The sequence below is a fragment of the Silurus meridionalis genome, chromosome 17 (genome assembly GCF_014805685.1).
Source record: "Silurus meridionalis isolate SWU-2019-XX chromosome 17, ASM1480568v1, whole genome shotgun sequence".
In the NCBI taxonomy this organism is placed as follows: domain Eukaryota; kingdom Metazoa; phylum Chordata; class Actinopteri; order Siluriformes; family Siluridae; genus Silurus; species Silurus meridionalis.
The window spans coordinates 20,248,023-20,266,948 of NC_060900.1; the positions used below are offsets into that span (position 1 = coordinate 20,248,023).

Here is an 18,926-nt window from a genome sequence, read left to right on the forward strand (position 1 = left end):
TTTTTGTCTTGTGTTCATATGTTTCGATGCATATCAATACATAATTCTTACGATGTAAAGGCTGGGCCGGTGTTGACAGATATCACATCACAGGGTGCCAAAAAGAGCAGAGACACTCAGCAGTTCCCCACTGTGCTTAATGACAGTAATGATCACATCCAAAATATATATCTATAAAAAGTCCAAAGGCATATATAGATGTAGTGAATACTGACCATGGGGTTTATTACAATCACTAAGGCGTTGCATTGGGTGAGTCACTGAAATATTGCCTCTCAGCATGATGCAGCTCTATAAAGTGCAGTTCAATTCAATCAGATGAAAAGGAAAGATGCTGGTGTATGAGTCTGTTATATCCTAGCTATAAACTTAGAGTGTTCTGGAATATTCTAACCACAATTCATAGTTCTAGTGAACAATTGCTATGTACCACTGAATGTAATTTATGTAATAAAATACACTATATAGACAAAAGATTGCTGTTCCTGAGCACAATGTTCATATGTTCTTCTTAAACATCCCATTCCACATTATTCCACATTACATTTTTCTGAGAAGATGTACCACTAGATTTTGGAGTGTGGTTGTTTAAAATTTTGCTATTTCAGACACAAGAGTGCTAGTCCAGTCAGATAATGATGCAGGCTCAGAAGGCCTGAGGTGCAGTCAGTGTGCCAATTTATATGGTCTTCAATAGGATGGCAGGCTAATCAAGATCATCCATTTCAATCCATGTAAACCATAGAACATTGGAACAGGTGAGGGTCTCCTACTTCAAGTGATCGATAGATTTAATGCTAGTGCGTCCAGAGACAATCTATACAGTTGTGTACCTCCAAATTTGTGTAACAGTTTGAACCACATATAGCTGAAAAAGTCAGGTTTCCCAATACTTTTGTTCATACAGTGCATGAATCTTGACAAATGTTCAGCTCTTTCTCTTACATTTTTGATGCCTTGGTCACATTTTGTCTTATTAAATACAAAATAGAGGCTGGTGAGAAAGATATTGAACACATCTACTTACTGAATGACTTGTTTCATGTTACATTCGATGGCATTATATGTAATTATAAATGATTATGAACCATGCAGTATCAATCATTTAATTTATTAAAAAACTGTTATTGTAAATGTGCTGTGGTATAAAAGGACACTTAAAGATGTCAGAGGAAAACCATTTTATCTACGGCAATTCCTTTAATAAACAGTGTTTTTTTTTCCCAACAGCAAAAAACACAGATATTTTTCTCATTCTTTCCACTTATTTTAAAGTATTCTTCATGTCTACCCTCTAATGTCCATGCTTAGGGAGGCACAGTCCAACTCTTCCTCATATCCACATATGCAAGCAAATGCTTCTTTTAAATGAGTTTGCTAAGAACTGAATAACAGACCACCCACACAATTCATTAAGACAGAATCAGCTGAATCGGTGCCCTGCGTCATAAGTCACTAACACACAAAAAGCTGGTCCGTCTATTAATTATCATGGGGAAAAAACCCAGTGACATAGGCTGGTTGCAGAAAGTGACTTCAAAACAACATCTGTTTTGTCGATTCTGAATTAGAATTTTTTTTATTTATTTTTATTTATTTTTATGAAACATACTTAAGAGCAATTTGGAGCAAAAATAGATGGTTCACGGTCAGATGGGTTGAAATGGGCTAAGCAGTGTCACCATCAATATCTTGTTCACAGCTTTAATTACTTTTTTTTTGTTTACAGAGAATGACATTTTCTATGGCTTTTAGTGCGACATACTTTGTGGACCTGTGAAAATAATGCTGATAAACCAATATGTTGAGAACTAGAGCATCTAAGAACAGGACATCCATTATTGAAGTGTACCATTTTATTTTCATATATTATCCATCATTTTTATTTACACATTCATTATCTGAAATTTGACACCACAAATAGTTCTACAACATAAGAATAAAACGTCAACACTAAAACACTGAAAGGTATTCACAATGTCATTGATAACAAACAATAAAGAAGTGTATACATTTGTGAAGAAATGTACTCGAAATTCACAGTGAAAAACTAGTGATCGGGTTTTAACTCATACATACCTGATTCCCACCCCAATATACACACACACACACACACACACACACACACATACACACACACACACACACAAAGACATTACATCAACTGCTCTCTTAAGGAACTGTTATTTTATTTACAATTTTTTTATCATTCTTTTATTATGTGATCAAAAATGTCAAGATCATCCAGAAAAAATAGTTTGCATTAGCATTTAGTACAAATTGTTTTTCAGTAGTGAGACTCACAGTGATCACAGTGAACAATGACAAGGTATTTTTCCTGAACTGATCAAATTTAGTGGCTGTTTTTGAAGCATCTAAAAATCTATGTCTTCTATAAACTGAAAAAGATTTGATTAATTATAGTTTTCAAACACTACATAATGTCTTTCAATTTTTTTAAGCCAAATATAGGCTTATTCTACCCATCTTTAGACATTACTTATTTTATATGTATAGTTTTCTTATTCTATTGCCAGTTTATTTTCTAGAAATAAATTATTGAGCAAACTTATTTAGACAGATGGCTAGAAAAAGGTTTAAGCCTGTAATACTTAGCCTGAAATAGGTTAAATAATCTTATACTCGGTTTATTAATTCTTATTAAAGGAAAATCATGCAAAATTTGACTAGGTTCAAAATATTTCTACTTGCTAAGAGTTTTGCAGTGCATATCATTTTCTGAATCCTGAGACACCTATATAAACTGTACATATCTACAAAGCTGCCACAACTGGGAACACGTGTACATAGCATCTACAATTTTTGCAAATAATTCACTTTGAAAATATAATAATGCTACTGTCCTCAACAAAAAAAACATTTTAGTTACTCATAGTTTTTTTAGTTTACCTAAATGTTTTATACACACACACACACACACACACACACACACACACACACACACACACACACACACACACACACACCATACTGAATTTAATTGACTTCATGCTTGACACTCCAAACTCAAACTCCCATTGTTTCTGCTATTCTCTATTTCTATCTCACTCTGTCTCACTGTCCTTCTCCTGTTCCTGTGGCCTCACCCTCGGTCTCTCCGTCACCATCTCTCGTTCTCGCTCACAGGCCAGAGTTGGGCATCCTGTGCCAAAGCAGCAGAGGATCTCCCTAAAGGTCTTTCTCATCTCCAGGCTGCGGAAAGCATAGATGATGGGGTCGATGACTGAATTGCACATGATGAGAACCAGGTAGGTGGTGAAGTGTGACATGTAACAGAGGCAGAGTGGGTGGCGTGGGCATGCCACAAGGAGGATGAGGTGGAGGAAAAAAGGGGCCCAGCAGCACACAAACACCCCCAACAGGATGCTGATAGTCACCGCTCCTTTCAAGCAGCTGCGTTGCCGTGGCGCCGGATCACCGGCAGCTGCAGCTGGTAACGCGGCGATGCGCTGGACATGAAGTCGGGCAAGCAGAAACATGTGCACATAGAGTGTTGCCATCAGCGCCAGCATCACGAAGAACATTGTAATTAAACAAATGATGACCATCTTGCTTTCTGAGTATATGATGAAGACAATGCCACAGATGATGCAGGTGAGCCAAATGGTGCCGATGGCACTTAATGCGCGTCTCGCAGTCACAATGCTGTGGTATCGTAGCGCATAAAATATGGTGACGTAGCGGTCAACTGCGATAGCCAGGAGGTTGCAAATGGATGCTACCAGAGAAATGCAAATCATGGAATCGAAAATATTATCCATCAAACGCACAAAGTAGTCGTTGATATTGAGCAGATTGTTCCTAAGAATGGCGATCACAATCGTCTCCAGGGAATTAGAGACACTCACGAGCATGTCTGCCGCCGCCAGACTGCACAGAAAGAAGTACATAGGCGAATGGAGGTTCTTGTTTTTCGCCACAGCAGAAATAACCAGGATGTTCTCCAGCAGGCTGATGATCCCAAGTGCAAGGAAAACTTCTGCCTGGATCTGAACTTGCTGGCACAGCGCCCCTGATGGAGGAGGAGCGATGCTACCGTTGGACAGCCACTGCGATGTGTTCCCATTCTCGTTCTCTGGTTCTTCTGTGAGGTTGCTTTGGGAGATGTCCTGCAGAAGCATGTGATGGTAAGATCTGTTCATGAGTATCCACAAAAAAAGGGTTGGGATATGGAGAAAAAATTTTGGCTAAAAACTATTAATCAAGTGATGTGGAGTGAAATGGAGAAGAAGAGTTGGTGGGGAAGAAACAAGAAGGTTAAGAAATCAGTTTAACTCAGATGACAGTACAGAAAAATAAATCTATAACCAAAATGCAAAAAAACTAAATGAATGAAATCAGACAACGGTGCATAGGTTAGTTACACGTCCTCTCGTTCTGCTCAGTGATGCTCAGAGCAAACTGACTCACTGGCTGATTCTGCTACTCACACTGCCTCCACCTGATGCTCTTCCTCTCTCTCTCTCTCTCTCTCTCTCTCTCTCTCTCTCTCTCTCTCTCTCTCTCTCTCTCTCTCTTTCTTTCTCTCTTTCTCCATGTGCATGGATGTGCCTGTGCATGTGTCTATTGCATCTTTGTATACACTTTTCCAAAAAGAAGCATTTTGTCTGTCCTTGGTTATTTGTGTGTGCGTGTGTGTGTGTGTGTGTGTGTGTGTGTGTGTGTGTGTGTGTGTGTGTGTGTGTGTGTGTTGTTCTGAGAAAATTAAAATGTAAGAGATATGTATAAAAAATATGTTGGGAACAAGCATTTTTAACACACTTTTAATAGGTCTTGCAGGATGAGGTAAGGACAGTTTAAGCAGATGGAGATGATGAGTCAGATTTTATTGAATAGCCACACAAACACACACACACACACACACACACACACACACACACACACACACACACACACACACACAAATGAAAGCCTTGACCAACTCTGCTATTGGTAATTTTGTTGATGTTTAAATAATAAAGATTAGATGTTTATTATGACCATGCTGTCCTCTTTTGATTCAGTTAAAAATCTTAAAATGAGATACACCTAAAATTAAAATAAGATGAAGTTAAAACTGAAAGATTACATACTAAATTGAATAAATTGTTTTGGATTTTGGAAAATCAAAACTGCTTAAAAACTTAAATTAATAAACAAAATATTTTCTTTGTTGCTCAGGAGGGACGTCAGAGATGTGGCATTTCAAATGAGCTACATAAAAGAAATTTATTGACAATTTTTTGCCAGAAATACAAAAACATAACACTTTTCTTTTTTCTTTAACTACAAAAATGCAGGTCATAATAAGTGGTTTTTCTACTTCACTTCGATTTATTTGTTATTTCTTGTCAGTTTGTTTTTGTGGCCTAATGTTCTATTAAAATTAAAGCTTCTGCTAAATTTATTATAGTGCATTTTTTCATCAAAGCTATTTTGCAAATAAACAATTCCAGAATTCCCAGTAGGTTAAAGTGCAGTTTAAAAGACAAGCAATGAGTCTAATATTTAAGAAAGGAAAAAAAATCAGACAAAAGAAAACATAAAAAAGGGACAGAATAAAAATATAATACTGTCCCTAAAACACTAATATCACAGACTTAAATGCAAGTTTGAACAAACTGAAAAGCTTTCAGGCCTGACAAACATTTTTAGAAGTGCATTTTTTTACACAGTCTACAAAAATAAATATTCATTAATTAATATATGCTTTGAGTATTTCAGGAGGCCTTGGGCACAGCCAGCCTTTAAAATAATTCTAAAAGTATTCACTGGGGTTGAATGCAGGACATTTGGGGTCTTCCACATCAGCATCAGCAAACCATGTCTTTTGACCATGACCTCGCTGAGTGCACAAACAGACTCATTCTCATGCTGAAAAAGGTTTAATCCTTGACATTCCAGTGAAGGGAAACTGTAATGCTACAGTATACAAAGAAACCTTATTGTCATGTAAGTAAGCAGAGGCGGGTGCTAGTGGAGATAGATTTTTTAACTAACATACAAATGTATTGACAAACAAAAATGAATCTAAACACAAGGAAACATCAGAATACAATACAGTCCATGAATACATACCTGAATATGAGTCTATAAATACAAGTGCACATAAAAAACATAGTACATTAAGATGCATGAGTGATTAGTGGGGAACACAGTCCCTGTCCATAATCCTGGCACTTATGCAATTATGTGCTCCATGGTTTTGAGAAGACCCACATATGAGTGTGATGGTCTGGTGTTTACATACCTTTGGCTATATAATGTGCTATTACACATGGCCAGCGTGGTTTTGGAAGGTACAATAAAACCAGAGAATCCTCAGGGCATCTGAAAATGGTTAATAGCTTTATTTGAAATCTGAGAGTAGAGAGAGAGAGAGAGAGAGAGAGAGAGAGAGAGAGAGAGAGAGTGCAGGTGTGTGGGAAATCAATATAATGTTTGCATGCATACAACCTAGTTATTGATCAGATGTCACACTGCTTATTTTCCCAGTGTCAATGCAGAAATCGCTAAACCAACACATGCATTCCAGTGCATAATTCTTCATCAACCGTCTTGATTGCTGTGGAACATCTTTTAGGAATCCAAATCAAAGAAGAAAACGGCACAACTGTAAATGTCCTGAAAATCCTGAAAGATTTTGAACCTGCCATTTTTGGTAATAATTTGGACAAATGCTCACCCATCTCAGCTAAAACCACTCACGAAGAATAGAGTTACATAATGTAATTTTTTTGTACATTTATAAATACAGGAATGTGTATTGTCGGTAGAGCTTTGGCATTTAAAATGAACTCATTCTGACTTGAACTTAGTTAAGAGTACGGAGAGGACAGGGGGCAAATGCTACTACAATATGTCAAGGCAATTTGTATCAAAGACTATATATATATATATATATATATATATATATATATATATATATATATATATATATATATATATAATCAAAGATACAGTATATATAGTTTAATTTCTATAGAAATTAGTCCCTTAAGAAGATACTAAAATGGACAATAATATAAAAATTAAACTTTAATATATTTTAGAGTAGTCAAGGTGCAGGTTGAAAAAGCAGTATAGATTTACTTTCCTCTAAAAATAACTCAGCATACGGCCATTATTGTCAAAATAGCTGGCAACAAAAGCGAGTACACCCTAAGTGATAACAGTTGTACGTCGCTTAACCATGCAAAGCCACATGTCCTATTCATCATGTTGATGTTTATGTCTGCTTGACAGGACCATAGGAATTTGTGTTCAGTTTTCACCTTAACAAATTATACTGCTTGGTTCTCATAATATACAGTTAGTATCAGGGACAAATTGTGTTTCTACTGCAATCAAATATCAATTTGAAGATTTGCAGATTGCAATCAGAGCTCAGTTTGAAACTTATTACCTCTCTTACTATGGTTGTTGGCTGCTTATTTTGTAATCGCACCAAAAGGTTGAATGTCACTTTAATGATGGGAAAACAACAAAAACAATTCTATATTGTAGTATACTAACTTAAATTTGCAAATCTTTTATGTTGTTTTTCCTTGAATCAGGGTTGTAAACATAGAGGTGTATTTGATTTTTTAAACATATAACCTGTCCTCAGTGGCTCGCCATCCTTTTACATCAAATATTAATTTTAGTAATTTTAGTGGTAGTGTTGTTCTTCATGGTGACTGTTTGGAGGTAGTGTTTTATTATTTTCTAAAAATGCATAAAAACATCAGAAACAGAATGAGTTTATCTTTATGCTAGGTGTAAATTTAGGAAAATCTGGGTGGAGATCTTCACAACTGAGCTCATGATTAAGTTTACAAATTGTGAAACTATGGCTTATGGCTATAAAGGGAGGGCATCATGTTCTGCTTCAGAATGTCAGATTACATGTTGGCATCCATGTTTCTCTCAAGGAACCACAGCTCAATGAACTGTACCAAAACTCAGTTTCAGGGTGTTACTGAACTTCTTATAGACTTAGCCATCTTTGTGGAGAGCAACAATTCAAATTCTCAAATTCTCAGAAAGTTCTTTGTCATGAGGTGCCATGTTGAACATCCAGTGGTCAGTATGAAAGAATTGTACTGAAAGCACCAAATTTTAACTTATCTAACCAAAAAGCAAGAGTAAGAGTGCTTCAGTAATAGAATTTTCCCTGCACAAAAAAAAAACAACAAAAAAAAACAAAAAGAAAAAATATTTTAAAAATCATAAATTGGCTAATGCTTAAAACTATCGGTTGATACACTAAATAGACAAAAGTATTCGGACACCTGACAATCCATATATGGTTTATCCCCAATTTATTACCACAAAGTTGGAGCTCTTCCTAGAAGACTGGAGGTTATGATAACAGCAAATGGGGACTAAATGTGGAATGAAATGTTTCAAAACACATATGAATCTTATGCTGAGGTGTCCACAAACCTTTGTCTATATAGTGTAGTTATTTCATAATTAGCATTTACTGACTGCCTCTAATTCTAGTTGATGCAATGTGTGTATGAAGTAAAAAAATAGGTGCGAAAGGACCTTTAGAAACCTTCTTAATACAAATGTACCATTAGAATTGAATGTGACTAAAAATACAGAACTTGACATTTTAAGATTGTGACAGGAAATTCAAATGTATCTGGTATCACCAAGCAACTAAGGCAAAAGGATAAAATTGTATAAAGTATACTTATTAACTGTGGATAAAATGGATGTTTTTCACCACTGGAGCCTTTCAGCTTCGAGCACGCCTGCATATTCACACACACACACACACACACACACACACACACACACACACACACACACACACACACATGCTCACAACTCATTCCGCATTTCTCAAGCACTGATGTTTTGCTATTAGCTGGTCATTCTGGCTGGTTGTCAAGGAGAAACCGAGCTACATAAGGAGCCTATAACACATACATACTAACAGATGCCAGTTTAAAAAAGTATAATCAGATCACAGCTGCTCTAATTGTTATTAAACTGACAGTTTTCCAAGTGCTGAATTAATCAGAGCAAAGGTTAAAGTGTAGGTCTTTTGTAGCTACTTGTAATTCAGTTCCTGACAGCATTTTATGACTTCTAATTACCATCATAAATACCAAATCATTACTTAGCTACGTTACTGACTGAAGCAAGCAACCATGGGTGAGCAGTTAACAGCATAACAGCATGTTAAAGCATAACAATTTCAAAGGGATGACGAGCACACAGACAGGCCACAGACAGCTTAATGTATCAAAAGACATTAAAAAGAACAAAAACAGTATATAAAATATGAGTTTTACCTAGAGATGCCTATTTACATACACACAAAGAAACACAATGCTGTGCTTATGAAACATTTTTTTTAACTCAACAGGCTCTAAAACCAGACACCAATATAGATCTATTGCATTAAATTTCAGAGCTTATTACACATATTTTGGAAGAGGGTAATGTTCCTGTAACAGTATTAATGATTATGGATGGATAGATTTCACTCAAAATCTTTTTGTATTGTGATAACACAACTAACGTCTTCAGGTTACGAACGTAATCATAGTTACATTCGTAACCTGGAGACGTTCCTTCGAGGGAAACTCCAGAGGACAAAACCTTAGAGGCTGCCACACTCCGAGTAGAGTAAGATCTGACCCCGAATGGTGCAGGGAGACCAGAGGACTCATAAGAAATTGGAAAAAAGTGGAAAAGCAAAAATATAAAGGCATGCAGGCTTTCAGGCTATGTGTAGCTTTTCTGGGAGCAGAGCTGCCTGCATTGCGACCGCATGTCCATCTTCGAGGAGGGTGCTTCCACTCCTCATGGTTCTGGTGACTGAGGTCATGGCGCTCACAGTTGAATCTGGCAGAGGGTTTGGAGACGGACCTGTCCGTTTCTTCTGCCTCACCTACCATATTCAGCCCTTTCTACCAGGGTTCTAAAGCATGCGGTTTCTTCCCCCTGTGAGTAGTGTGCTGTGCTCCACCTCTCTTGTTTCAAAGATCAGGCCAACCTGTTGTGAGAGCAGCCCCAAAAACCGCCCCAGCCTAACACAAGTGCTAGGCATCATGAAATTCAGAGATGGAGTGTCACCACTCACCCTACAGGCAATCGAGGTGGTCCCTCTGTTCGACAGAGAGTCTGGGTTCTACAGCTGGTACTTCATTGTTCCCAAGGAGGATGGGGGCTGCGTCCCATTTTAGATTTATGAAGCATTTCCTCTCAGACCTAAGGGACCACCAAGTGCTGGTCCGTACAGACAACACATTGATGGTCTCCTACATCAACCATGCCTCCTTTACAAGCTGGCATGACAGATCCTCATGTGGGCCCAAGAGAAGCTGTCCTGGAGGCCTTGTCCAAGCCTCGATTCAAGCCCCTGCTTGAGGTGCTCTTGAGTTTTTTAACAAATTTTTAACAGTCAAAAGTTTTTCTACTGACTATTTCCTCACTAAAGAGAGTAGGGGACCTTCACACCCTTTTCCATGACCCCCTACTGTCTGGAGTTCACCCTAGGCATGGCCAGTGTCTTCCTCTACCCCAGACCAGTGTATGTCCCCAAGGTGCCCTTGGCGGTCCTACATCCAGTCGTGCTTCAGGCATTCTGTCCTCCTCCTTTTCAGGCCTCCAACCAAGAGAAGCTTAACCAGGTGTGCCTGGTGCGAGCACTGGACACATACATCTACAGAACTGTGCTTTATCCTGACATGACACTAGTATTAGGCAAACATATAATCAAATGGGAAACACACTGCAAAGTATTTCTAATGGGAACCACTAGGGACTCTACGGAAAGAAAATGGCTAATACCAAATCATTTCATTAACTAGCAGAATCCCAGGATGTTTCTGTTTTTTTATCACTAATTATTAATTAATCTGAAGAAACCTTTACACATGGACTATATAAAATTACATTTGTATGTCCTATGTGTAGGTGATGCTTTAGGAATTATATTAAAACCAATTGGCAATAACAGTAATTAGCAATTTCCTTTTAGAAATATGAAAATACTGAATCATTTTTTTTTTACTTTTCTTTTTCCTTTATAAAATCACAAGGCCATCCTTGGTGAGCCACAGTCAGTTCACATTTTTTTGCACTCCTACATTCACATATTATTCAATTCTAAAATGACTGATTATTAGGATGAGTTCAAAAGACTGAATAGAACAGCATTCTTAATGGCCGTGAGCCATAAAGGACATGCTTGAGAAAATCTATCTTTGTAACATTCATTTATTTTATAACAGTTCTCTAAAATATACGGTAAGCATTTAAGACAAATGGAAAGTGTTATGTGATATCTGGCAGCATGGCAGCTCTGTGTTCTATTCAACTATCACTAGAAGCCAGAGAATGTACACACATCCTTCAAGTAGAAGTACAAATACTCATGTTTTAAAATACTCTGGTAAAAGATTAAGTACTGACTACACTTTTTTACTTAATTTAAAATAAAAAAAATATTATAAAAAGAAAAGAATAATAATTATACAAAAAACAGGGCAAAGAAGACGATGATCAGGTGATCAAGAATGTCTCTGTTTTCAGTCATGTTTACATCGCTGACTCCCACTGTCTCATCCATGTTAGACAGAATTCTTGTTGCCTTCTGCCTTGCTCGTTGTTAGCTTTGGAAACTAGCCTTTGTTTGTGGTGTGTGAGAGCCAGAAAATGATATAGCAGTGATAGATTAAAAAAGCCACGCAATGACAAGAAATAGGTTTATGGGCTGAAAATGGCACGCAAAGAAAAAAAAAAAACTATTGATCATGTCACCAAATAGATTAAATCTGAAGTAATGAGCCTTTTTTGAAAATGTAAGAAGTAGAAAGTACATGTATTTGTTTTGCATGAAATTGTAATGAGTGAAAGTAAAACGTTGTCAGAAAATTAAATACAAAGTACATTAACAAAGTATTTGTTCTTCAGTACTTCCCATCTCTGCTATAAGCTCAAGCCTGTAGATTTAGGTTATATATTGGGTGTGGATTAGAGCTAAAAATTAGACATTTTCTATAGCAAATATAATAGTTTAAGTGATGTTAAAAGTTTGTAATACCTTTGGCCACTCATTTTCAATAAGCAAGTACATCTTTGAGTGGTTTCATAGTGTGGCATTCTGATAGAAAAAAGTGCACATTTGGCTGTTTTGAAGTATTTAGTGTCCGATCACAGACTATATTAAAGAGAGAAAGAAAGAAAGAAAGAAAGAAAGAAAGAAAGAAAGAAAGAAAGAAAGAAAGAAAGACCAAATTATATATATTAATTGAATGTATCAAGTAAGTTTAGTCAAAATGCTCGTCAAATTCAAGTTCAAGAATTTGAACTGCCAAAAGTAAATCTAGATTATGCAACTAACAGGAAACTAAAATTCATAGAGAAAAGAAATAGACTTCTATCAAAAGATGGTGCTGTTTGAGCATGTTAAAATGTCCAGATGTCCAGATGTCCAAATTGCATTTCTATTGATGCCAATCCACAAGCATTAATTCCATGTGTAGTGTATACTCTTGAGGAAAAATTGGACCAAGCTCAAAATATCAAGCTTTAGAAAAGAAGGCTTTATTTGCTACATATATATCATAGTGAAATAATTTTATTTGCATATCCCAACTTGTTAGGAAGTTAGGGTCACAGCAAAGGGTAGGCCATGACTGCATCCCTGGAGCAGTTAGGGGTTTATGTATTGCTCAAGAACACAACAGTGTCAGTTTGACAATATTGGGGCTTGAACCTCCAACATTGTGAACAACACCTTACATTTTGTAAAAATATTGGCCATTTGCTTTAGCTATTTTATGGTCTTAACAATAAGTCAATGATCAGAAAAAATTGCAAGAATTTAACAAATGCATGCCTGAGAACTCCTGTGCTACCACTTGCTTGTTTACTTTTGCTGTAGTGAACTATTTGGAGAAAAAGCAAGAAACATGGAATTGTACTTCTTGTATGCAAGAGTAAAATCATAGTAAAAAAGAATCTTCAGAAAAATATTGTTTTTATTATCTGTCACAGCCTATCAAGGGCCTGATGTCAATCTTATAAATGAGACCAGGATTGATAAAGCAGGAAGAGATTTACAGTAGTGGTTTCATTCTTTCTCATTTCTTTAAAGACTATTACTCTTCTAATATTTTCTTTATTAATGACTGGGTCCATTTATTTTTCCCAGGAGTAGAGATGCAAACCTTTAACCACATATTTGACATTTACATGAACAGAGGTCTGTGCTTGTTTCATTTGATTTATTTCTCTCCACATTGCACAAGCAAGATGACAGTTTGTGTAGCTATTCAACATTTTCACTGTGAGTGTGGTATTTAAAGAAAATGCCATGGTCTTGAAAGAGTGCTAAGATCAGAAAGGCCTGAGTTGTAAAACAAAAAACATCTTAATCCATAATTCATCTGCCAAACCATATAATCATGGGTTATATATAATTTACAGGCTCAATCCAAATGGAATTATAAGTAGGCTTATATCTCTATTTTCTATGTTGTATGTGAACAGACTATATATTTTGTAAGCAACATTTAACATTGTTTACATACTTAACACATTTTTATGCTATTTACAGTATATTAGCTTATTTCTACCCCATCCATAATGTAAAAATTTACATGATTATAGAGCAAGATATCATTTTCAATAATTTATCATGTAATTCTATATATTTTTACATATTTAGGTTTTCCTTAATGGATTTCCCATATAAACATCATCTTTTTAAATGCATTGTAGTATAGTGTGATTAACAAATGTGCTTTAGGTCACAATTGTGCTTCTTCTCTTGACTCAAAAAGTCTGCATTTGGACTGTTAAATGGACAAGTAAATGATCTGCCATGAAACACAGTGACTGCTGAAATCCTATCTGTTAGCTAGGATTAAATTAAATTAGTTTTACATATATTACATTGTCAATTCTGAAATGTCTCCATTTCAACAACAAGAAAAATGCTGGTCCTCTTTGCTTTGAATGAATACGTAAATGTGTTACATGATAAAAAGGTACTCCCACTGTGTGCCTGTTTCAATAGAAAACTCTCTCTTTAAAAAGGTTTAATGCGCAAGAAAATTAAACATGAAATTGCAAAAGTTATCAAATATACTTCATGGTAACAAGTTCTTTTTACATGCGATACTAAAGAATATTTCAAAGATAGCAGTTTTGTACTTTTACTTAAGTAGAAATGTAAACATTTACTACAACTTGAGTAATATTTAAGCAAGGGATTTGTACCTTTACTCAGTTACAGGAATAGTGAACTTCATCCACCAAAGAACATTTACTGCACAATAAAAACCTACAATATACCATAAATATATTATATTATATTTTAACTTTTTAAATGTTATATGCTCACATCCTACATATATATTTTTACAGTTAGCTCCTCAGTTTCTCTTTGATTCACAGCTGTACCATGAAATTAAAGAAAAGCTTGATGTTGATGAATACAGTAGATCCAATAGTGATGTGTGTTCAGGCTATACTTTATATGGGAATAACGTTAGGTAGAAAGGTAATCAAGTGTGTCTCTTTCTTTAATGGACTACATTGATGTCATTGCCTTTTAAAAGATAAACTCATCATTTTACTTTTTTCTTTTTTTCTTTTTTTTACTTGAAATAGTGTATTGGTCTCTGCTACCAGTTTCACTGCTTTTTTCTGTTGTTGAAAATACCAGGATTTATGCAAAGAAAACTTTCAGAACTTGTTTAAACGATAATGACAGAGCCTGAGGCTTCACAACGGAAATTGTTTATTTAGAACAGGACTATAGTCAGTCTGCACCTGAAAAAGCATTGCTCAGACTTGTTATTACATGAATACAGCTGTGTTATGGGTTTTTTTTTTTTTGCCCTTCCATTTAAGACATTTATTATGAATCATTGCTAATCAGCTTTTGGTGCAACAGCTAAATATCCATTATAAAGGAGAAAAACAAGAACAAAAAGTACATCCACCTAAATTACCACAAGCACCTTCACTGTGCATTCTTTTATTAAACTCTGATCTTTTACTGGGGTGTTTGTGAAGATAATGTTCATAAATGAAATATTTTCGATGTCTGTATATGTGCATGCATACATTGCTGCAGATAGCACTATTTTTAATGTTTTATAGGACTTTAAACTGGAAAACAAACCCAGAAGCACCGCCCACATAGTTGGCCTTGCAAATGGTGTGTCTGACATTTTGCCATACTGGCCAAGAGGTTGGTGCAAGACTTCGACCCTGGCCAAGGATGTACTAAAGCTGAATGAATAAATAAATCACACACACACACACACACACACACACACACACACACACACACACACACACACACACACACACACACACACACACTTTACAGGTTTTTTATGATATGCTCACATTTCTAGCCTCAATGAAATATTTTTTGAAAAAATAAAAAAGTGCACCTTATATTCATATGTATTTGTATCTAGAACACATTATCAATCATGTTAATGTATATCCCTAATACACACCATACACATTTATTTGAAACTCTGAATCTTTACCACAACAAAAAAAAAACCTTGTCAGAAATACTTATGAATAAATTGGATGGTAATGTATTTTTTCTGTGTAAGAAAGATTCTGAAGGCATTGGAAATAAAACACACTGGGAGGAATTGTCTGCTTATGAATTTTATACTAAAACAAATGAAAGCTTTTACTTTCCACCAAAAAAGGGGTAAGTGGAACAGGAGGATTGTCGGGTTTTACTTCATATAGAGATAAAAAAAAAAGTCTACATTCCGAGGAAGATGGAATAAAATGTTTCGAGGAGGGAAAACTTCATTTTTCTTATACTATAGCATGATTGTTTTTGTTGTTTTATTATTATTATTTTTTTATATATTTCAAAAGCAAGAAATCTGAAGTATTCTAATAACAAAAGCCAAAAGACAGCTTGCATATGGAACTTGTCTTTGGTGTGTGTAACTGTTGCAGTGTTGGAAAGTGAAATAAAAACAAATAGTGCTTCATGATTGGAAAATATATAACAATATAGTGCTGGTATTTGGAGTCATTCTTTGCATGCTTGGAGGCGTGTATGTGTACGTGTGCGTGTGCATTTGGGCAAAGGGGAAAGGGAGGAACTAGTTCCTAATCTATATATAATCTTAAATATCACATCAATGGGCTTTCTAGGTTGTATCTCTGCTTTAACATCTCCAAAGGATCTTTGCAGACAGCTACAGTGTTTCAGTATCGATGCGCCCATCCTTCAGTGCTTTTGACCCAACGACTCTTTAATCTCCACCAGTGCGCATTCCGCAATACTTCTTCACGATCCACCCTCCTGGGCAAACAAAAGAGAAGCCATATAGAAATCTCATTTATGTAAACGAACGTTTAGGTTTCCTTTGATAATCGATGTTTCCCACGCTGATCTGACTCCTGGGGCCCGGCTCGAGGCTGTAACCCGTACATGCGAGTGTCCCGACAGCATGTTTCATCATTTATTACGTGCGACGAGTTAACGAGTAATCCAAGAGTTAATCTTCTCCCAGGGTTCCTCAAAAATCAACAAAGAAAGCGTGATAAAAAGTGGAGAAGGAGCATCGGTTGGAGTAGAAAAGCGACGAACTTGGTGAAAGGAGGAAGAAAAAAAAAAAAGAAACACATCCTGGTTTCTCGCGCAATGGACCTGCTGATGATTGTCAAGAAACTCTGGTTCGTTCGTAAACATCTGGTTCTCATCATCACACCACTGCTTTTGCTTCCTCTTCTCTTCGTTCTGCCAGAAAAGGTAGGACGTAGAATCTTCATGCTCAGCCATCACAACAGCACTAGATGACACTCACTGCTCCGGTATTTTAGTGCGGGTTTTTCAGAGCAAGTGCACACACGAGATCACGAGTTTGTACTTGCCTGAGTGGCCTTGCAGTGTGCAGTGTGGAGGCGCACAGCCAGAGGCACCAAATGACTAATGATGTGGACAAACAAAAAAGGAAAAATGTTCCTGTTTGGCATTCCTTTTGAGTTTGGCCCAAAGGTTTTCAGAAACAACTCCAATGACTGCTCCTTGGTATTTTTGCTTTACTATTATCTGATTATCTTGATCTGATATAGACTACAGGGTTGTGTTAAACTTCATGACTGACCAGTCTTACATCAAATCCATCAATGTGTCATGTGAACATGTCCCTCAGTACATGTCAATTTCCGACATTTCCAAATTTTCTCACAGTAACATTGAAAGTGTGCAGAATTTGGAAATGTATTAGTCAAGATTTTGCACATTTATTTATCTATCTATTTTTTTTTTTTTTTTAGTTTTAAATAATTATTAAAAATAAAAAATAAAATGTGGACCAAAATGGCAAAATATCACGTTTTGTTTGTCAAGACATCAAATCAGTGTTCTGGAAAATAGCAAGAATTAAACAAATAGACAAAGTAACTTGCTATTGGATAGCTATAGCCAATTTTGCCCAATGACCAAATTTGTTATGTCCGTCACTGTTCCATTTGTACATCCATATGTCTGAAGATACCTAATTAAAGGTGTCTGGGTGTCTGGGACATTCGCCTCTGACAAAACCAAATAAACCGATTTGGATTGTTGTGGAATCCCAGTGGGGAGCACACCATTTTTTCACAGTAAGAGATGAGCACATACTGTGCTTGTTAGGGCCCAAGCACAATGGATCAGCGGATCTGTTAAGAGGTCATGGTAGGGGAGTGAATCTGCATGAAATTAAACGCTGTGAGAAAGACTAATCAGTGTTAGAATAACTGAGGTTCCAAATATAAGTTTCAATTAAGATGTTGTGGTTGGATTACTGATGCAAATCCATTAGAGAGAACTAATACATGGTCGGTTAAATCGGGCCTGGTGTTCCCATAAACGAGATGAAGCCTGGCGTTGGCTGAGAGTTTGACTAGTCAGAATCCATTTAAGTTATTTAAAACTGTTAAGTGTTGACCAAGTAAACTTGAACTGTATTTTTATGTTTTAACTAAACAGAATTGGAATAAGGATGCGTCATTCATTAATAATTGTGCCATGTGGAATAAAACACTTGTATATTTGGTTTTATTAAAAATGAACTAACTTCAGGCTACATCATATCACCTTAGCAGTAATTAATTTCTTATAACGGCATAGACTGCTGTATATTATTCCTTACATAACAGCTTTTATTGGACAGTAGTTCTTACTGGAAAGTTTGTATTTGCTCTAATATATAATTTTCTTAGTAGTAATTATTTATGCAGGCACTTGTAAGGGTGAGATTCATAGGTAAAACAAAAACATACTGTACATAGATAATAATTTAGGGTGGGGGTGAATACCTGGCATACAGTAAACTTTGCCACCCATCCATTAATCTACCTTTTCACCATCCAACTACCAAATCTGTAATTGTACATCCCTTTTCTGTCTTTCCTGCAGGAGGGAAAATGTCTATATGTGGTGCTCTTGATGGCAATATACTGGTGTACAGAAGCTCTCCCACTATCAGTTACTGCATTGCTGCCAATCTGCCTCTTCCCCACTATGGGTATTCTACCCTCTAAGAAGGTCTGTCCTCAGTACTTTGTGGAGACAAACTTCCTCTTCCTGAGTGGTCTAGTAATGGCTACTGCTATAGAGGAGTGGGGCTTACACAGACGTATTGCCCTGAGAGTTCTCAAGATTGTTGGCGTGAAACCAGCCTGGTAAGAGTTACAGTATAATATGAAAATGCAGTTTTGCATTATAAAAATTAAATTGTATATTGTATATTCAATTAAATTGTATATTTCAATTAAGCATTTTATATATTTTAATAAGATTCCACATTCAGTGTGTGTGTACAGCTTCAATACAGCACATAGCACAGAAACAATATAGGAAAAAGTGAATGAAGTGAAAAGCAAGCAAGGGGTCAGTTTGCTGGAGCATAACATAGTTACATATGAAATCCGGT

The 18,926-nt window shown here is 36.2% G+C and overlaps 2 protein-coding genes across 2 annotated transcripts in view; one reads left to right on the forward strand and one right to left on the reverse strand.

Moving 5' to 3' along the window:
* Positions 1–3,065: 3,065 nt before the first annotated feature.
* Positions 3,066–4,389, reverse strand: mc3r (melanocortin 3 receptor). The gene has a single exon (XM_046871961.1). It carries the CDS (start codon positions 4,161–4,163, stop codon positions 3,066–3,068), a length of 1,098 nt encoding a protein of 365 aa, XP_046727917.1. The 5' UTR covers positions 4,164–4,389.
* Positions 4,390–15,329: 10,940 nt separating this feature from the next.
* Positions 15,330–18,926, forward strand: part of slc13a3 (solute carrier family 13 member 3) — a 35,826-nt gene continuing 32,229 nt past the window's right edge. Inside the window, 2 exon segments of the mRNA XM_046870720.1 lie at positions 15,330–16,759; positions 18,410–18,675. Coding sequence (XP_046726676.1) covers positions 16,439–16,759; positions 18,410–18,675 — 587 coding nt within the window. The 5' untranslated portion in view covers positions 15,330–16,438.

Coding starts and splice junctions, on each gene's coding strand:
- mc3r (XM_046871961.1), bottom strand. CDS start 4,163: ATGAACAGATCTTACCATCACATGCTTCTGCAGGACATCTCCCAAAGC.